The sequence below is a fragment of the Hoplias malabaricus genome, chromosome 4 (genome assembly GCF_029633855.1).
Source record: "Hoplias malabaricus isolate fHopMal1 chromosome 4, fHopMal1.hap1, whole genome shotgun sequence".
In the NCBI taxonomy this organism is placed as follows: Eukaryota; Metazoa; Chordata; class Actinopteri; order Characiformes; family Erythrinidae; genus Hoplias; species Hoplias malabaricus.
Window position 1 is genome coordinate 68,124,708 of NC_089803.1, and position 21,953 is coordinate 68,146,660.

Consider the following 21,953-nt stretch of genomic DNA (forward strand, 5'->3'; position numbering starts at 1 on the left):
TATTAAAGTGCATTAAAGTAATTGCTAATTTTGTTGGGAAATCTTGAGAAACCGCCAGCAGGAAATGGTCCAGTCAGGACTTCTTTTGGTGTCTAAATAAATACAGCCATACTAGTTCTATCATAGGTTAGGTCTTCAGGAGCGGGACAGAAGGCCATCATTTCAAAATACCTGCAAATGTATTAGGTGTTCAAAAAATAAGGTTTTATTGTAGTTCAAACATTCTCCTGTCCTTTTGCCACTTTTTCTGTAACTGTTAAGTTACAGCCAAGATGACAATGGAGTCAATAAATACCATCTTATTTATTTATTTATTTATTTAAATGAGACCAGTTTTGTTTGAAATATATGTCACAGGAAGGACAAGAAATGTTGTTGATCACAAATACAGTTTTCAGTCAGTAGTTTGAAATTTACTCAAAGAGTCATTGAAAATATTGCAGTATTGGATTGATAATAACAGAAAAGTGATTTTAAACGGCACTGAAGCACATGGTTATCAGGCATTTGAACATAAAGGACAGAAGTGTGATCTGAAAGCACGCTGAATATAACCAACATATAGAGATGGTGACTGAATTAAGTTACTTCAAACTTCTTTAGGTCACCACATCCAATGTCACTTCATTATCTAGAGACATGCAGCTCCATCCAATACCTTGGGGATGAGTGGAATTGGGATGAGTTTGTAAGGATTTGAGGTTGGTTGGTGTCAGGTACTAATGTCTATGATCTAGAATAATCATTGTTATTCTACTGTTATTACTAACAACATTAGTATCTGGCACCACTAAAGACCTTGTGGCTAAATCCTCACAAAAAAAGGTTTAGTTTAGTGTAACCATGTCTCAGATGTGTGGAGGCTCTGAGGGGAAAAATTACAGTGTTGGATGAGCAAATGCTCACAAACTCTTGGCCAGATAATGTATCAGCTCTATGTTTAACCCTTTAACGATAACAGTCACGTAAGAGCTGCTTTCCCTCAGATAACTGTGAATTTTGAAAAGTTAGTAAGAACCCTGTCAAGCATTTACCATCCAACCTATGAACTTTGAACTTTGAAACACAACAAAGCTTTCACTGAGTGCATTCAGTACCAGCACCAGTTTGAGTGGTAATTGTTTGGCTTCTGTGAAGGAATTTCATGCTTGGGGAGCCAGGATGGCCTCGTATTTCAGCTCTTCTGGCTGTCGGCACCTTGTTAATGAGCACTGAAACTCTCCATCCTCAGAGAAGCATTCTCAGGAGACCTTAAACCTGAAAGCAATTTGGGATTTAGGAAATAAGCTAATGCACACAATGATGGAGGCTTTTTTATGGTGTGTTTTTGCTATCAGCCCAGTGGAATGTCAATCTTAAAAACAGCCTCCTATTACAGGGAATAAAAAAAAAGGGGGAAACTGACATCTTTTCTTGTGTACTGAGTGGATAGCATTTGGTGAGCCCAAGCCCATGATTTCTGAGAGGCTTATTTAAGATGGCTTGCACCATGGCCAAATAAAGCAACCCTAGTCTGGGAGTTTGGCAATGTGTCTCTTGGTAAGACTCAGGTCATACAGTGCAACTTCTGTACAACTTCACACACAATGGAAACTACTTTCTACAGAATCGTTTTCTCTAGAAAGTTTGAAAGCAAAATATATACAATATATGGCCAAAGGTTTATATTAACACATACTTGATCTTCTCATATTTCTACTGAAATTAAGGGGATTCATTGATAGTTTGTCTTCTATGTTGCAGTAATAGCTTCCTGAGAAGGACCTGGACTGGGTGTTGAAACATTTCTGTGAGGATTTGATAGAATTCAGCCATAATAATATTTGTGAGGTCAGATACTGATGTTAGTTCTGGATCACAAGTCACTCCAACCCATTCCAAATGTTTTAAATGGAGCTTCATTGCTCCAAAGAATGGTTTCACTGCTTATAGCTCACATCTCACTTTGTTGGATGCCTTTATGGAGTGGAAAGTCTGCTCCCATAATGGAAGTAGCGGTATTCATCAATCATAAGAGGTGTCTATACACATTTAGACATGTAGTGTGCTTCAGAATCTGGCCTGAGTTTAAGTTAGCTAATGCTAACATATTAATGCTAGCAAATATTCAGCCAACTAAAAGGACTCTAGGATTAGCAAATAAAAACGTACAAATTCACAATGTGTTTCCTCTGTCCATGATTCAGTTTAATTTTGCCTTAAATCAGATGTGAGGAAATCTGAAGTGAGCCACACCACTATGCCTACTGTTTCTCTTCTTTTATAAATACCACGTGTTTCTTTCTATGTATGCAACCCTAATATTTGGGATGAAAGACTTGCAAAATGTTTTTTTTCCACAAAATATCCATTTTAATGCTTCTTAAGATAGCCATATTTTAAAACCTACATTTTCACTTGCTCTACACTTTCCTTGGGAACATTTTAAACCTGCTAAAGCAATGGAAAAATGACGATATGCTCTCACTCTCCCTCAGGTGGATGATGATGATGATGATGATGCCAGTCAGGTTTCTGTTGGGACTCCTGGTCCTGAATGTGGTGTTGGCCTACCCCACAAGAAATGCCCGACAAACGGAAGTGGAAAACTATGATGTGGAGCTAGACAACTTGGACTTGGACCATGATAACTTTGAATATTATGACGAGCTGATTGATGAACCTCAGGTGGGAAAGTGAATGAGCCATGGGTTGTGGGTTCCTTGTGGGAGTCCTTTTCAGTATTTTACGGCCTGTGCAGTTTACTCCTCTGTGATCATGTGCTATTTTGTTGGTTATTTTGGGCCACAAATTCACGAATAAACAACCTGATTAGAATTGTAATCCACTCTGGAAAAAATCATCTGGAAAAAGTCGTTAATGTTAATACAAATGTCATAATTCTTGTGGCATTCAAGGTAAGGAATGTACACTCTACAAAATGTAATACATTTTTAAAGTTACTTTTGAAAACATAGTTAATTATTCTTATGGATGAAAACATCTTATACTCAGGATGCTTTGCTCATGGACTGGATGCATAATACAAATTGATGACATATACTTGTAGGTCAGATAAGGTGAGTTTACACTGTGCAATAATCAGGAATTGCATTAATCATGTAAGGTGACAAGCACCACTGATTCTCTGCAAGAAATGTCTAACATAATCTTCTGGAAATGTCTGCAGCATTAATCCAAAATCTCAGTGTGACATTGCTTTGATGTACTGCGGCTTGGAATGACACAAGAATATTCTTACATCATGTAACTATCACCTGAAACCACAGCCATTGTCTGACTTGAGCACACAAGAGTGTCGAAAGAGTTATATGCTAAACACAATTCAGATAATGAGAAATTGGCATATGATCCTCTAATGTGATCTAATAAAAGATTCAGAGGCAAAACATTTTTTTTTACATATTTACCAAGGTTACAGGAATATGACTAATGAGAATGCCTTCTAAAATCCAAGCTCTACCTGAATCTTTAAAGGATAGAGGAATGAAAGCATTAAATACAGAGAATGAGCTTGGTTTTCTAGGCATAAGGGTTATGCAGGGTTGCAAACTGAATACTTGCCTGAGACATGTAATAAATGTCTGTGCACCTTTATTATTATTAAGTAGCAGTCTAGGTTTCTAATGGATGGCTAGTTCTTGAGTGGTCAGTTGAGGACAGGTTGCAAATCAATGAGTAGAAGTTGGCCAAAGTAGTGCAGGTGAATTACTGAGGAGTGAATTCAGGCATTATACTCAGGCGTTCTAAAAGTACAAGAAATATAATTCTATGGCAACAGCAAAAATGATGGGTGAAAATTACTACCATTACCCGTTAGCTACATTAGCTCGGGTGACAATGACTACCATTATTTTAGCTACATTAGCCTCATAGCTCTGCTCAGGCGTCAGGTCAAACGCTGACTACAGACTTATTAACGCCGTCCTGAGCAGGAATTCGGGTGAGGTTTTTTTTCTTTATAATTGAAGTTTGGACATTTCGATATACGTTTAAAGTAAAACATGAGACATTGAAAAAGTGTGTGTGAAATTTCTGTTCCAATATTTTCCCCACTTCTCAGACCATCTTATTAGATGAAGCCATAGTGTTTGTTGTAATGAAATGTTTTGAAATGTATGACTTCAAATATGTATATTCAAGAGATCCTGCTGGTTTGGGTTTCCTTTCTCTCCAGGGCAGCAAGAATGCTATGTGCTAATAGCACCCCCTTGTGTGGGCCCTAAATATTAATCAGTATTTGACAAGTCGGTAGTTAATACACTTCAAAGGCTTAAGCCGTATTTGGACAGGATTAGTTTTACCTGTGGACATGGGGGGAAAAGTAGTTATTACCTGAGTATCTCAGAAATTTTAGTTCCATCCGAATAGACCATCTCAGTCGTTTTTCTGGGGTGTGCGCTCCCATTTCAGGAAAGACCCCTGAGCCTTTTAACTACTGTAAAACAAGTAATAAAAATGACCCCAGGTTATACTAATCCTGTCCGAATTGAAATGTGGGGGAATATTGCATCATAACTTGGGGAAAAAGAGTTTTTCGGGAGTTTAGGAGCTTAAGTAAGTGTTCAGTGATGAAGTATACGAAGTAAAGGCTCAGCGGCTGAACAACACTCCACTCTTAAATCCACAAAACGACCTGTAGGTATGTTTTGTCCACACTAGTAGCCTCCATGTGTGTTACGAACATGTGTCGTTACCATTAAATGGTTTATAATATTGGTTATATTAACTGTGTGAAAGGTTAGATAAGTTTTTTACCACCTGTGTAGTATCAGTATAAAAACTCCAGCAGCTCTGCTGTGTCTGATCCACACTGTGTGACAGCAGTGCGTGAATCGAATAGCTCCTCCCATCTTTTATTTTAACTGAGATTTCTTATCCAATGCGAATCCAGCGTTAACATTTCTGACGTATAACTGTTGTAGGGGAGTTGTGAAAATAACATATGACTACTCAGTATAAAATAACTTCATAATTTTAACTATACATGTTATTAGTGATTTAGTACAAATTATTGGTCCCTATATAAACTTTCCAGCACATTTTATATAAGTGTTATTCACTTTTTATAAGTGTTCTTCAGATTTATTTATTTTGTTCCCTTCCACAATTACATAAATATATAAATATATGCAGTGTGTTTCTGTTCGACTGGAAAGTTTTTGTGAGATGTGTGGGGTGTATAATATACAGAAATGATTCACCCATTTTTGTGTTGGCCTCTGTTGGCACCTCTAAGCAAAACTATGTTAGGTAGATGCTTTCCGTTTGCAGCTGTCTGTCTCTGGAACCTGATGAAGGTGGTGATTGTGAAGATGATTGAACTTTCAAATGTTTTAAGAAAATAAAATGTAGCTCTAGTAATATATTACAGGATAAACATTTAGTGACCAGACGTATTCTGCTATACAGCCATAACGCAAACACAGACTTGCTAAGGCATACCTAATATACACGAGTTGTTTAGATCATGGCAATGCCATTTTTAATATAATCACAGGTTTATGTGAAAAATATCCAGTAATCTTTAATTGATAGACTTATTATCAGTTCCTTCATCTCCTAAGTATTCTCTTCAGCCTAACACTGAGATATAACATCACAACATAAACATAACCCTGTGCTACACAGGTAGATACTATGTAATCATAAAAAACACTAAAGAAACGTATTAAAATCACTACTTCTGCTTTTTAAATTGTTATTCTGGTTGCACAGATTTAGAACATTGTAATGACAAGAATCAGCAAAGCCGGAATTTTTATGTTACCAACTCCTACTGAGAATCCAATTGAAACTGAATACATTGGAAGATACTAACATCAGAATGATGACGTTTATGATTTGCATTTATGGCTTAATATCAGTAAAGACTTTAAAGGTTTTAGGTCTTTTTAGGAGCACTCATGTCACATACAAACAAACCATCTTTGTATCATCTTCATAGAAAAGTATTGGCCAGTAAAATGAGAAACGTAACCATACAGTATTCCAACCCTTTTATATTCAGAGTAAAGCTCTTAAGACATGAAAGCAGCAGTAAACAACATGACACTACCCTGAAAGTGCAGAGTTCTTGTCCAGAGACTAAGCCGTACCAACTATAAAGTTTTTAACTTGTCATGTAAACAGGTCTGCTGTGCAAAATGAAATTCTTGTAATTTATTGAATCATGCAATCAGCTGTAGACGCATGAACGGGAGGGCAGCACGGTGGTGCAGCAGGTAGTGTTGCAGTCACACAGCTCCAGGATTCGATTCCTGCTCCAGGTGACTGTCTGTGAGGAGTGTGGTGTGTTCTCCCTGTGTCTGCGTGGGTTTCCTCCGGGTGACTCTCTGTGAGGAGTGTGGTGTGTTTTCCCTGTGTCTGTGTGGGTTTCCTCCAGGTGACTGTCTGTGAGGAGTGTGGTGTGTTTTCCCTGTGTCTGCGTGGGTTTCCTCCAGGTGCTCCAGTTTCCTCCCACAATCCAAAAACACACGCTGGTAGGTGGATTGGTGACTCAAAAGTGTCTGTAGGTGTGAGTGAATGTGTGTGTGTGTGTGTGTGTGTGTGTGTGTCTTTGTTTCCCTGTGAAGGACTGGCGCCCCCTCCAAGGTGTATTCCCGCCAATGATTCCAGGTAGGCTCCGAACCCACCGCAACCCCTGAACTGGATTATGGCTTACAGATAATGAATGAATGAATGAATGTAATACTGGACAAATAGGCTGTAGTTATGAATTATGTCAAAGCTACATTCAGACTAGATTGGACTTAATAGGAATGGTCTGGTAATAAAATTTTTATTGATTTAACAGGACAGTTTGTTTGGGATAAAAATAATTTCACAAAACGATGCCATGTCGCCCAGATACTCATATCAGTTTATTATTTAATATTAAAATTTAAACCTTTGCAAACCAACAAAAAATAAATATTAACTATTACTATTAAAAGGACTAGCACTAGGCTAGTAAAATAAAAAATAATAAAAAAGTGGGCTCATTTAACAGCAAAGTGCCGCCCAACAAAAATCACATATTCATTTGTGATATTCCATTTAGCGGCACGGTGGCGCAGCAGGTAGTGTCGCAGTCACACAGCTCCAGGGGAGGTTGTGGGTTCGATTCCAGCTCCGGGTGACTGTCTGTGAGGAGTTGGTGTGTTCTCCCCGTGTCCGCGTGGGTTTCCTCCGGGTGCTCCGGTTTCCTCCCACAGTCCAAAAGCACACGTTGCAGGTGGATTGGCGATTCGAAAGTGTCCGTAGGTGTGAATGTTTGTGTGTGTGTCTGTGTTGCCCTGTGAAGGACTGGCGTCCCCTCCAGGGTGTATTCCTGCCTTGCGCCCAATGATTCCAGGTAGGCTCTGGACCCCCCGCGACCCTAAATTGGATAAGCGGTTACAGATAATGGATGAATATTCCATTTACACTCTCATTCTGATTAGCAGATTAGCAGATTGTTAAAGATACTTAAAGATGTGTGAAATATGTACCATTTCAAGTCATACTGTAGTAGTTAGTCTTGTCTGTTGTCTGTTATTACGCTTTCATAAGTTTTTACTGTTGTCCATTAGCATGCTTTTGGTGTTTACATTTTACAGAAACCCTAACATCAGTTCCTCGGCTTGTTTACCAGCTACAGACAGCTGCAGTGAAGTTACAGATTTTATGTGGAGTCTTCATTTAAACTGTAAAATACCAACAACAAAAACCCAAAAAGCATGTTTTGAGACTTGCCAGCAATGTTCTTCAGCTCCAGCCAAGCTGGGAATGATCTGAACAGTCTGAAATGCAGCTTTGGACAAGAACATTGAAACCTTTCTTTTTTCAAATACAGCAAAGTCACCCAGTTTATTTTCTTTAGTATGGACAACTGCAGGTCTGAATTATGTTTGACTGGTTCAGACACAAGACTGGATTTAAAACTAATCCCAAGATGCCAGGAGTCATAAACCGATCCTGACTTAAATGATGTGTAGTCTAACCTACAGTTCAAGACTCTCCACTCTCTGAACTGTTGACGCACATTACTGGCATGAGTACGTGTCCTGTGTTTGACTTTAAACACATGGAGCTCTAGAGTTATGGACGACTTGATCAATGAGCTTGCTATAAAAAAATGTATGTAAATAAGCCAGTGTGTGTGTGTGTGTGTGTGTGTGTGTGTGTGTGTGTGTATGTGTGTAGGAGAAATCTTACATATCACATGTACCCAGAGGTTTGAAATGAAAAGGAGTCGTAAAACAACAACATAACAACCAACAGGGTGTTAGGACTACAGGAATTTTCTAGTGTGTGTGTGTGTGTGTGTTTTCAAAAGTAGGTTTCTATCTCCTCAGTAACATTGTTTGGACAATTACTCTGGGTTGTTTGTACACGTTGTAGGTCAGCCAGGTAGGGTCATGCTTTTAGGCCTTTTCCAAGAGCCTTAGCATTCCTTGTATTTTAAAAACACTCACACATCTATAAAAATTCTTCTTTAAAGTAACATCCAGTAAAATATTTTAAGGGACCAATAGTGGATCATCATTGCTGTAATTCAGTGAATGTGTAGCTCCTTTTTAAAGAGTGTAAACAATTATTTTACACAAACAAACGATTCTTTGAATATCTTTTCACTGAAAAGTAAGAAGCTAAGATCCAGCAAAGGTTTCACTTTTCTGAGAAGGCCAGCGAGTGTATTAGCAAGGCCGGGGACTGATGGAAGATAAGGACTAGGATGATGCTTGTCATTGGCCATTGTCCTTATAGACTGATGTGCAGCTACTTCAGAGTGTCACACAGTGTTTCGTGCATTTCCGTAGAGATAATACAGACCATTTGTCACAGCTAAATGTTGAAGTTCACACTGGGTGCAGCTGAATTCATTAGTTAGAAGAGGTGTCTGTAAACAATTAGGTGGAGTTTAGCTGTGCATGAAAGCACGTCTCTGACTTAAATGAACACTAGGTAGCATTTTAAAAATACAGCTTCAAAACCATTGTGATGTTTTACAGACATATAAAAGGTAAAAAAGAGCCTCCAGGCTTAGCACTGCAAAAACTGCACTATATAACTTTGGAAGCTCCTCCTCCTCCTCCTCCCTGGATTTCAGGACAGTGCTGTAAAAGTGAATAGCACTCTGCAACTGTAAGGGGAGCCCAGGAGCAAAAATACCAAATCTTACCTATTGTTTCTTTAAGCCAGTGTAATGTGTTTTGCAAATGGCATAAACACATTAGACTAAGAAATGTGTCCTCTCCTTATTATAGCCCTGTTCTGAGTAGTTGAAAACACTAAACTGCACATTCTTCTGAAGCTCAGACTTTGCCAGGATTTGTGCAATGTTTTGAGAATAACAAAGTGAGCTCTTGTCCAGACATGCAAATACAAAGGATGAAGCAGCTGAAATGCTAGGGAACATACACATTCATGACATCTTTTAGGGATGCTTACCCTTGTTGCAACATCTTACTGACAACTTCAACAAGCTTAACTATTAAAGAACACTTTTCCATGTGAATCACAACAGGCAAAGGCTTGACTCATCTAACCATTGCTGGTTATTTATTTATTTATTTTTTGTAATTCACTGATTTAAATTTGGGCAGCACGGTGGCGCAGCAGGTAGTGTCGCAGTCACACAGCTCCAGGGACCTGGAGGTTGTGGGTTCGATTCCCGTTCCGGGTGACTGTCTGTGAGGAGTGTGTTGTGTTCTCCCCCTGTCTGCTTGGTTTCCTCCGGCTGACTGTCCGTGAGGAGTGTGTTGTGTTCTCCCAATGTCTGCGTGGGTTTCCTCCAGGTGACTGGCTGTGAAATGTGTGGTGTGTTCTCCCTGTGTCTGCGTGGGTTTCCTCCGGGTGACTGTCTGTGAGGAGTGTGGTGTGTTCTCCCCGTGTCTGCGTAGGTTTCCTCCGGCTGACTGTCCGTGAGGAGTGTGTTGTGTTCTCCCTGTGTCTGCGTGGGTTTCCTCCGGGTGACTGTCTGTGAGGAGTGTGGTGTGTTCTCCCCGTGTCTGCGTAGGTTTCCTCCGGCTGACTGACCGTGAGGAGTGTGTTGTGTTCTCCCTGTGTCTGCGTGGGTTTCCTCCGGGTGACTGTCTGTGAGGAGTGTGTTTTGTTCTCCCCGTGTCTGCGTGGGTTTCCTCCGGCTGACTGTCCGTGAGGAGTGTGTTGTGTTCTCCCTGTGTCTGCATGGGTTTCCTCCGGGTGACTGTCTGTGAGGAGTGTGGTGTGTTCTCCGCGTGTCTGCGTAGGTTTCCTCCGGCTGACTGTCCGTGAGGAGTGTGTTTTGTTCTCCCCGTGTCTGCGTGGGTTTCCTCCGGCTGACTGTCCGTGAGGAGTGTGTTGTGTTCTCCCAATGTCTGCGTGGGTTTCCTCCAGGTGACTGGCTGTGAAATGTGTGGTGTGTTCTCCCTGTGTCTGCGTGGGTTTCCTCCGGGTGACTGTCTGTGAGGAGTGTGGTGTGTTCTCCCTGTGTCTGTGTGGGTTTCCTCCGGGTGACTGTCTGTGAGGAGTGTGGTGTGTTCTCCATGTATCTGTGTGGGTTTCCTCCGAGTGACTGTCTGTGAGCCGTGTGGTGTGTTCTCCCAGTGTCTGTGTGGGTTTCCTCCGGGTGACTGTCTGTGAGGAGTGTGGTGTGTTCTCCCTGTGTCTGCGTGGGTTTCCTCTGGGTGACTGTCTGTGGGGAGTGTGGTGTGTTCTCCCTGTGTCTCCCTGGGTTTCCTCCAGGTGCTCCGGTTTCCTCCCACAGTCCAAAAACACACGTTGGTTGGTGGATTGGTGACTCAAAAAAGTGTCCGTAGGTCTGCGACCCTGAACTGGGTAACTGGATAAATTAAATACATTTTAATTTTATTACATTTTATTACTTTATTACATATAAAAAGGGTCATTTCAGAATCATATACAGATATATGTAACCTCCTTTACCTCCTAACATTATGCCCACACCTTCTCGTACAATATGCAAATCAGGTAAAACACAGTACATAGGTACTTCTTACTGAACTTTGTTTCATGTTGTAGGTGCTTTTAAAACCTTTGTGCTTTCTAATGACCTCCAAATAAACATGATAAGCTCCAGTTTATCTCAGTGACTTTCAATCGTTTCCTCTGACTGCACCTGGATTATATTAGATTAAGTCTAATGATTTAGCATCGTGTATATGTTGGCCCTAATATGTTGCTCCTTCTACTTTTTTAGCCTGTTTTTGCTTCACGTTTTCCCTTGGCTATGTGTGTTTGCTTTCAGTGTGTGTGTGTGTGTGTGTGTATGCGGGGGGTGGGGGGCGCGTTCTGGTGGTCAAGAGGAGGGCTATACCAAGCATACACTGTGCAAACCTTCTCAAAAGCTGTCCTTGTTGTCTCTCAAACTTTCTCACTGTCAGTAAACCCAGAGCTACAGTTATTACCTTTAAATACCCATTAGAAGAAGTCACATTTAATGCTGACACGTATACAAGGTACAAGCAAAAGTTTGTAGACACCATTTGTTATAGCTTTATGTCCCATCCACTCAGAAATAAAGGGACGGTAGAGGTACATGTCACTAAAGGTACAAACAGTGTAAACTGTAGACCAGTTTTGTTCCCTAAAGGTACAGTACATTATCTTCGTAATTAAAGGGGAGGTGCATATTTGTTACCTTTCATTATAGAGCTGTGTAAAATTCTATAAACATAATTCAGAGATTAAATGTGGTGCATGAAATCAACACTATTTTAAAACCTACAATTAATATAGAATAAGGTACAATTATGTTTTTGAGCGTACCACCACAGTGTGAGTTTTTCTAACAGTGAAGTTGTACATGTCGTGGACTTTGGAATGAGTTGGAGTGGTTTTCATGATCCAGAACTAATGATCCAAACTCAGTAAATAACCTCACTGATGTTCCTGTGGCTGAATACAATGAAATCCTCCAACATCTGCTCTGTTACTCAGAGTGGCTACAGAGAAGAGGGACAATCTCTCTATAATAGCCTTAAAGTCAGTAGAAATGTGGGATGAGCAGGTTTGGCCCATATCTGTATGAGTCTGTATGGTTGCTATTTATGTTCTGTAATGGGGATTGTATACTGTGCCACTTTTAATTAACAGCTGTAGGCTTTTGGAAGAAGTGCGGAGATAGAGTTTTCAGCTACCATTTATGTCTTGGTTCCACAAGGACCATTCACATCTTGCTGTTAGGATGAACTTTTTTAGTGTGGAGTCAGTATGCACACACCCATGACGGAATGTGGTTTCATGGCGCCACTCTCTGGTTTGTGGGGGAACTGTTGGACAGTTTTTGCTGAGGACAGCACTGAGAGTCAGGTTACCACCAGAACTGAGGTCCATTACCAGTTTGCAGCAGCGTAGGTTTTCTTCATAATATTTATCAGCGTAAAGCTTGATTTTGGTTCATAGTGTTAACAGAACAGTCCTCAGGATCTGAGGATGAGTTTTGAGGCACCCAGCCTTTGTTTGTACATGAGTTTGTCTCTTGACAGTCCAGTGGCCATTTGGATTTTGAATTTGTCCCCAAGGTAACAGCCAGATTTTTCGTGTGTAAATTTGGATCCTTGATGTTTAATGTGAAATTACCAAAGCCCACCCCAGAACCATCATTGCAAAGTGTGATTTCATGATCCCAGTAATAGATATTGGCATTACTGTAGTTTATTTTGGAATGATTGAAGATTTGTGCTTGTATTCTGTGCACATCGATGTAAACAAACTTACTGTATCAGCCCTATATGATGATAAACTAAAGGGTTCCTACATAAAAAGTTGTAAATATGCCTTTTTTTAGACAATGCAAGTGCTCATGGTACGTTTGGAACTCCAGTTGTGATGGGGAAACAATGAATTATTCATTCATTCATTATCTGTAACCCTTATCCAGTTCAGGGTCGCGGTGGGTCCAGAGCCTACCTGGAATCATTGGGGGCAAGGTGGGAATTCACCCTGGAGGGGGCGCCAGTCCTTCACAGGGCAACACAGACACACACACACGGACGGACACTTTTGAGTTGCCAATCGACCTACCAACGTGTGTTTTTGGACTATGGGAGGAAACCGGAGCACCCGGAGGAAACCCACGCAGACACAGAGAGAACAGACAGTCACCCGGAGTGGGAATCGAACCCACAACCTCCAGGCCCCTGGAGCTGTGTGACTGCGACACTACCTGCTGTGCCACCGTGCCGCCCCAACAATGAATTAACCAGGCGCTATTAGTCTGTCACAGTTATAGAACTGATCACAATTGTTTCTACACTCACTGTTTGTCGTCTTAGCTCCACTGACCGTACAAGAGCATTTTAGAGTTCTACACTTACACTGTGTCCTCTTTTCAACGCTCAGCACCGCCACAGAGCAGGTGTGATGTGGTGATGGATCATTGCGCTGGTACAAGTGGATCAGACACAGCAGTGCTGCTGGACTTTTTAAACACTGTGTCCAATCACTGTCCACTCTGTTAGACACTCCTACCTCGTTGGTCCACCTTGTAGATGTAAAGTCAGAGACAGTAGATGCACAGTGTGTGTCGGTCGTCCTCTTGTCCATCAGTCGACACAGGGCGCTGTTGGCTGGATGTTTTTGGTTGGTGGACTACTATTTTCAGTCCAACAGTGACACTGTGGTGGGCGTGTCTAATGGAATGGACAATGATTGGGCACAGTGTTTAAAAACTCCAGCAGCACTGCTGTGTCTGATCCACTCATACCAGTGCAACATAAACTAATCAGACCTGCTCTTTGGTGGTCATTTGAGGTCCCTGACCATTGAAGAACAGGGTAAAAGGGGGCACACAAAGCATGAACAGCAGTCTGTAATAGTAAAACTACAAAGTGCTCCTGTATAGTCAGTGGAGCTGAGAGAAAGGATAGTTTGTATAGAACAGGGTTGTGTTTATAGCTAGGATTGCACCAGGGGTTGAAACAACTTCTCAGAGAATAAGCTACTGAAATTCACAGGGATGAGTTTTCATGTATGGCCTTAATAGCAATATTTAATTTCAGGTTCAGGATTTATGAATCAAAACTTACATACAGGGCAGCACAGTGGTGCAGCAGGTAGTGTCGCAGTCGCACAGCTCCAGGATCCTGGAAGTTGTTGGTTCAAGTCCTGCTCTGGGTGACTGTCTGTGAGGAGTGTGGTGTGTTCTCCCTGTGTCCGAGTGGGTTTCCTCCGGGTAACTGTCTGTGAAGAGTTTGGTGTGTTCTCCCTGTGTCTGCGTGGGTTTCCTCTGGGTGACTGTTTGTTAGGAGTGTGGTGTGTTCTCCCTGTGTCTGCGTGGGTTTCCTCCGGGTGACCGTCTGTGAGGAGTGTGGTGTGTTCTCCCTGTGTCCGCGTGGGTTTCCTTCTGGGTGACCGTCTGTGAGGAGTGTGGTGTGTTCTCCCTGTGTCCGCGTGGGTTTCCTTCGGGTGACCGTCTGTGAGGAGTTTGGTGTGTTCTCCCTGTGTCTGCGTGGGTTTCCTCCGGGTGACTGTCTGTGAGGAGTGTGGTGTGTTCTCCCTGTGTCTGCGTGGGTTTCCTTCGGGTGACCGTCTGTGAGGAGTTTGGTGTGTTCTCCCTGTGTCTGCGTGGGTTTCCTCCGGGTGACTGTCTGTGAGGGTTTCCTCCGGGTGACTGTCTGTGAGGAGTATGGTGTGTTCTCCCTGTGTCTGCGTGGGTTTCCTCCGGGTGACTGTCTGTGAGGAGTGTGGTGTGTTCTCCCTGTGTCTGCGTGGGTTTCCTCCGGGTGCTCCAGTTTCCCCCCCACGGTCCAAAAACACACATTGGTAGGTGGATTTGTGACTCAAAAGTGTCCATATGTGTGAGTGGGTGTGTGTCGCCCTGTGGGGGACAGGCGCCCCCTCCAGGGTGTGTTCCTGCCTTGCGCTAAGTGATTCCAGGTAGGCTCCAGAACCAGTGCAACCCTGAACTGGATGAGCGCTTACAAACAATGAACAAATGATTAAAGTCATACCCATTTAACAGTTTTGGTCACTAGCTCTGCATTTAGTTTTTGAGCATTAATATGGCATTCATTTTACATTTTAAGGCAAGGATATTCCACTTTGATCTTGGAAAGGGAGAGTCGACAAGAATTTTGTGTACTCCCTACTCAAACACAATTTGTTGAACTGTGTTCATTACCAGATTAAGGAGGTGATTTTGAGCAGAAGAATCTCCCAACTGTGCTGGAGACTGGTGCTTCAAGACCAGAGTTCACTTGTGTTTGACTGATACAAACTAGACGTTATCGTTCTGTTTCATCAGAAGCATCTGGGAAGCTGTTATTTCCATCTCATGAATGTTGCTTTGGCAGCTGCCCTCCCTCAAAATATATCCTTTCCTAGAGGCATTTCAGAAGCCATTCTAAAGTATTTCAGAAGCTTCAGTGCACTTACCTTGTCATTCCCTACAGATAGAGATTGGCACTTTGCCCCCAGAAGAGGACAATGACAATGCACCAGGTGCCTCACTGGAGGAGGCAGAAGAAGAGGAAAGGCAAAGGGAAAAAGAAAGACTGGATAAGAAAAAATTGCCCACAAAGCCCAAGTTTATTCCATCAGGCTCTGGAGAGCCAGGGGTATTGATGGGACCTGATGCCCAGGGAGGTCTGTACCACACACACACACACACACACACACACACACCTTAAATGTTTCTTCTCAAAAGCGCTGTTGACTGAAACCACTCATTATCCCATTTAACTGGTAGTCTGATTGGTTAAATGTGTTTTATTCATCTTGTCATGCATCACCCAATGCATCGCTCTCATCATCTCTAACTGTCTACATTAAACCATTGTCCATTCTGTTCTAATCAGTCTCTTAACACCTAATCTTGTCTCTAACAAGAGGAGGAGAGTCGTCCGGCAACCATTGACAACCTTCAAATCTCTGGAGAATATTTGGGTTCTGGGGACATGTCTGGAGTTTCAGAGGCTTCTGGAGATACACTAAGTTCTGGAATATCTGGTTCGGGGGGACCTCTGAGTTCTAGAGGCTCTGGGGACTTCAGTAGTGGCGGCTCTGCGGACGCTGGCTCTGGAGTCTCGGGAGACATTGGTTCTGGGATTTCTACAGACTTTGGCTCTGGTGTCTCTGGGGACATTGTGTCTGGAGTCTCTGGAGATTTTAGTTCTGGAGTTTCTGGGGACATTGTTCCTGAAGTTTCTGGGGATATTGTTCCCGAAGTTTCTGGGGATATTGTTCCCGAAGTTTCTGGGGACATGGTTTCTGGAGTCTCTGCAGACTTACCTTCTGGAATCTCTGGGGACCTTGGTTCTGGGCCCTCTGGGGTTTCAGGGTTAGAGATAACATTCCTCCCTGACACAGGTCAGTAATAATGACTTATGATCTGTAGTGACATATAGGATCTTTATGCCTCAAATCTGTGTTCTACATAGAACTGGATTTGACAGGTTTCACTGTGGGTTAAGGGGTATTGTCTAGTCCCTTCCAAGATTTTTAATAGATGTTCTTAGAAAAATGCTTAGAGTTTGATTGATTATAGTTAATTGTTCATTTCTGTCATGCCTTTTGCTGCCTGTGCTGTTGGGGGTGCTAATTTCTCTTTTACTGCATCGCCTTGTCTTTAACAAGGGGAGGAGTTACTCATAACACCTACCATCATCCCTGAAGAAGCCATTAGGGGTTCTGGGGAGTCTGGACTTCCTGATGTCTCTGGTTTACCTGATGCCTCTGGTTTTCCTGATGTCTCTGGATTACCTGAGGAGTCTGGTTTACCTGATTTCTCTGGATTACCTGAGGAGTCTGGTTTACCTGATTTCTCTGGATTACCTGAGGAGTCTGGTTTACCTGATTTCTCTGGATTACCAGAGGAGTCTGGTTTACTGGAGGAGTCTGGTTTACCTGATATCTCTGGTTTACCGGAGGAGTCTGGTTTACCTGAGGAGTCTGGTTTACCTGATGTCTCTGGTTTACCGGAGGAGTCTGGTTTACCTGATGTCTCTGGTTTACCAGAGGAGTCTGGTTTACCGGAGGAGTCTGGTTTACCTGATATCTCTGGTTTACCAGAGGAGTCTGGTTTACCTGATGTCTCTGGTTTACCGGAGGAGTCTGGTTTACCTGATGTCTCTGGTTTACCGGAGGAGTCTGGTTTACCGGAAGAGTCTGGTTTACCTGATGTCTCTGGTTTACCGGAGGAGTCTGGTTTACCTGAAGAGTCTGGTTTACCTGATGTCTCTGGTTTACCGGAGGAGTCTGGTTTACCTGATGTCTCTGGTTTACCGGAGGAGTCCGGTTTACCCGAAGAGCCTGAGATTCCTGAGGAGTCTGTGACAACTGTGGAGCCCGAGACTACTGAGGAACCTGAGGAGCCTGTGGTAACAATAATCCCTGACCTAGGAGAAGGTCAGTACTTTGACTATCCAGCAGAGCACCTCTCTGAAATTCATAGTAACAGTCTGAAATATAGCCCCAGGTTATAGGCTAATCTGATACATTAATTTTATGTCTCCATCTTATGTTCTATTTCACTTTATGTATGCTAACCTACAGTATATCATATATGATATATGAAGTTCATCCATTCTCACAAAGCTACGAACTTCATTTAACTGACTGATATTGGTTAAATGTCTGTTCATTTACACTCACCATCCTCACTGCCCACTTACTTGATCTCTTTGTCCAACCATGTGCTAATTCCTCTCCTAACACCCTAATGTTGTGTCTAACAAGAGGAGGAGCTGCTTCCCACAACCCAGACCACCCCCCAGGAGGGGGCTGGGGAAATAGAGTCAGGGGAGTCTGGGCTACCTGACTCTGAAACTGAAACTGACACACAAGGTCAGTACCCTATCCATCCATTATGTTGTTATGAAAATCTGTAATAAACATGGAAACGGAGTAACAAAAACTTGTTCATTAGGATATTATGACCAGAATTAGGTTATAGTTGTGCTGTTCACAACTGGATTATATTTTATGGCTGCTACAGCCACGTTGATTTTTGATTTTTAGAAAAACCTACTGCAAGTGACAAATAGCCATAAATGCTAAGTGCTTCCTCATAGCTAAGACAGCAGCAGGTGTCTGAGACCACATGGAGCTTTCTGAGCCCTATATCTCCTTTAATTTCTTACACTATGTGTGTTTTTTTGTCTCTTGTGCCCTGTTGTGGTGGTAAGGTATGCCCACCTGTTTGCTTTGTACCTGCTTGGGAGGATCTGTTTACTGCGACGATGTGAAGCTGTTGCACGTGCCTCCTCTTCCCAAAGACACCACTCATTTCTATGCCCGCTACAACAAGATTGCCAAGATCAACAAATCAGACTTTGCCAACATGAGTAAGTTTTCCCCAGAACAACTGCCATTTGTGAGAAAATTTATAACGGTTTTAGGAGAAATGTTGTACAAATGAGAAGTGTCTGTACATTATGCAAATTAATAATTAATAATGAAGGAATTAGAAAATAGATATCCTCAAATAACCATTCATATATTTACAAGAATAAGTCTGAACACCACTGAAACCCATATGGGCTCTTTGTGTTAAACAACTAGTTGGAATATATTTAGATTAATATATTAGCAGAAAAAAAGCATAAAGAAACGATGATTTTAACCCTGATGTATTTATTTCAGCAGAAATCCCAGTAAGTGTTGGTTCAAAATGTGCAGAGGAAACAACCATTTAAAGAGCCATTTAAATGTTTACATACAGTTCTATGTCCTTTCATTATCGCAGAGCTCCCTAAACGTAGCATATATTCTGCTGGATTTTCAAAGAAGATAATTTGAGTGGAAATGAAATAGTATATGTCTGATTATAGTCTGATTTAATTCTGGACGGCACGGTGGTGCAGTAGGTAGCGTCTCAGTCACACAGCTCCAGGGACCTGGAGGTCCCACTCCGGGTGACTGTCTGTGAGGAGTGTGGTGTGTTCTCCTTGTGTCTGCGTGGGTTTCCTCCGGGTGACTGTCTGTGAGGAGTGTGGTGTATTCTCCCTGTGTCTGCGTGGGTTTCCTCCGGGTGACTGTCTGTGAGGAGTGTGGTGTGTTCTCCTTGTGTCTGCGTGGGTTTCCTCCGGGTGACTGTCTGTGAGGAGTGTGGTGTGTTCTCCTTGTGTCTGCGTGGGTTTCCTCCGGGTGACTGTTTGTGAGGAGTGTGGTGTGTTCTCCCTGTGTCTGCGTGGGTTTCCTCCGGGTGACTGTCTGTGAGGATTGTGGTGTGTTCTCCCTGTGTCCGCGTGGGTTTCCTCCAGGTGACTGTCTGTGAGGAGTGTGGTGTGTTCTCCCTGTTTCTGCGTGGGTTTCCTCCGGGTGCTCCGGTTTCCTCCCACAGTCCAAAAACACATTGGTAGGTGGATTGGTGACTCAAAAGTGTCCATAGGTGTGCGTGAATGTGTGAGTGTGTGTTGCCCTGTGAAGGACTGGCGCCCCCTCCAGGGTGTGTTCCCGCCTTGCGCCCAATGATTCCAGGTAGGCTCTGGACCCACCGTGACCCACATGAACTGGATAAGGGTTACAGATAATGAATGAATGAATGATTTAATTCTAAAATGTTTTGTTGTTTCTCTCCACCAATAAGACAAACTGAAGAGGATTGATCTGACAAATAATGCCATCTCCAAGATCGATGATGGGGCGTTCTTTGGTCTGCCTGCTTTGGAAGAGCTTATAATAAGGGAAAATAAAGTGGCACAACTCCCTGCTCTGCCACACACCATGACACTTGTCGATGCCAGTCACAACAAACTGGGCAGCACTGGCATTCAGAATGAAGCCTTTAAGGTGAGAGGATTAGTCTGCAGACAATAATGTGTAAAACTTTAATTGCATGATATTGTGTTTTTATCATGGGCTTTTTTTTTTATTTAAAGCTGTCAGTTTCTAAGTCTAGGTGATGACGTTGGTTTCTGTCAGATACAAATCACCAAAAGCTTAAACACTACTTTAGTTTACGACTTTCATAAACACCATAAATTATATAAAAACCTTAGTTTAAACATACTATGTCATTAATCACATTATTCTGTAACATACCTCTCAAGTTTACATATACAGTATACATGTCATTGTAAGGTGGTGGTCTATAGTGGCTCTTGCGGCTGTAGGATGTGAGTCACCCTTTGCTACTGCAGAGGTAGCAGTATTTAACTCATTTATATTTGGGTCAGAATGTCCTTTTATTAATTGCATTAGTAACCCATGTTTAAAGTGATTTGTCTCCAGCAGGACACGAGGAAGTTATCTGGGGAATATCCATTCTGCAATATTCTATACTTTAACTGTAATATTTCTGTGAAATTGTGGTGCACATGATGAAGTATAGCAGTGCAAAATGCAATAACAGTGTTTTTAAATCCTTACACACGCTGCATGTTCAATGACTACAGGGACTCACACCTTACAATGACCTAGTGTTTTTAAAATCTGAGCCGTTAATAGTGGCTCAAAAATAACACTGCACATGTGGATGACAGCTAAGGCCTGTCCTTTGTCTGCTTCTGGGTCATGGATCATTTGGATTAATGCTGGACATATGCAAAGACTTTTTGTGTTCATCTCATTCTCATTTGATCCATGCTCCCACGGAGTCATTCTAGGGCATTCCCTTCTGTGATAAGAACATCTGTTGGCGCAGTAGCACTACAGCAATGTAGCAGTACTTTGTGGCTATACTCAGGAATTGTTTATGTAACTGAATCTGTGTACTTTTCTTTTCCAAAAATCATTTGCAATTTGACCAACACTATGTTGTCACAAATGTCAGAGGGGTGAAGATTGTTCTTATTTGAGTTCTCAAGCTTTTAAATTCATGCAATTAAATTCTTATTTTATACTGAACCTGTGAAAGGCTACGCTAACGTTCACTTCAGTGAGGGCTAACGCTATCAGTCAACTCAACACACACAGGACTAAACCAAGTATTTGTTTGTTATTTATTTGTTAAATCATAATTTGAATTGAAGAAATGTAGGTGCTTATTTGAAACTCGCTTATTACAGTTTTGTTTCCAAACATGATAACAGGGCTTTTAATGCTAACATATTCCAAGAAAAGCCACCAGAACAAAATACTGTCCATGGTTTATTTAACAAAATCTCTGTTTTAAAAAAATAGGAACAATAGGAAGTGGATGAACCGTTTGTAACGGCTGCATGTTTGTGTTTTAGGACATGACTGGGCTGCTTCACCTCTACTTGACGGACAACAACATTGACCACATGCCTGGTCCTCTACCGGACAGTCTGCGCTCTCTGCACCTACAGGTACCTGTACTCCCACCTCACTGCTGACACCCAGTGGACTTTCAAAGCAAGAGCCGTTTCAGTTTCCTGTTGATTCGCAGCAGCAAAACTCACTACACTGTCCTCATTCACTCCTCAGTTCTCTGCAGAAAAAAGTCACTACTTTAAGAGCCATGTACAGCAAAATGTGCCTCCATTTCCATTTATCACCCCAGCCTTGCAATGTTTAGGGTTTGATATTGACCTCGTCACATTAGGCGAGTTTGTGCATCAAGAAAAGATACTAAAAGACAGTGTAAACTACAGTGTTGCAGAGAAGGTGGGGGCTGTTGATAGACAGTGGGTTTGGTTCTTTTTAATGAAGCACATTTTGCAAGATACAAGAGCCGTGTTATACTCAGTGGGGGATCACAGAAACAGCACATTAGAAACAGACTGTGTAAACAGTTTCGTTTGGATATTTCAAAAGAGAAGTCCACAGTTAGTGAAATTCCTTCATATTTCTGACAGCTTCATGTGTGGCATTTGTCTGTTTAAAAGCAAATTTCTGACAACTATCTCCGTAATCAATGTTTCCCTCAGAACAACAACATCCAAGTGATACACCAGGACACTTTCTGCCATTTCAACGATTTGAACTACGTTCGCTACGCGTTGGAGGACGTTCGCCTGGATGGCAATCCTGTCAATCTAAGCAGAACCCCGCAGGCCTATGTGTGTTTGCCGCGTATTCCCATTGGTGCCCTAATTTAAGCATACACACACACATAGACACACACACAAAAACCTCTGTGA

General features: G+C 42.1%; 1 protein-coding gene across 1 annotated transcript; it reads left to right on the forward strand.

The window, feature by feature from the left end:
• Nucleotides 1–1,161: 1,161 nt before the first annotated feature.
• Nucleotides 1,162–21,911, forward strand: epyc (epiphycan). The gene is made up of 10 exons (XM_066668892.1): nucleotides 1,162–1,169; nucleotides 2,478–2,667; nucleotides 15,360–15,552; nucleotides 15,796–16,275; nucleotides 16,543–17,313; nucleotides 17,644–17,751; nucleotides 18,093–18,251; nucleotides 19,496–19,698; nucleotides 21,084–21,179; nucleotides 21,741–21,911. The coding sequence occupies exons 1-10, from the start codon at nucleotides 1,162–1,164 to the stop codon at nucleotides 21,909–21,911; spliced, it is 2,379 nt and encodes a 792-aa protein (XP_066524989.1).
• The last annotated feature ends 42 nt before the right edge of the window (nucleotides 21,912–21,953 follow it).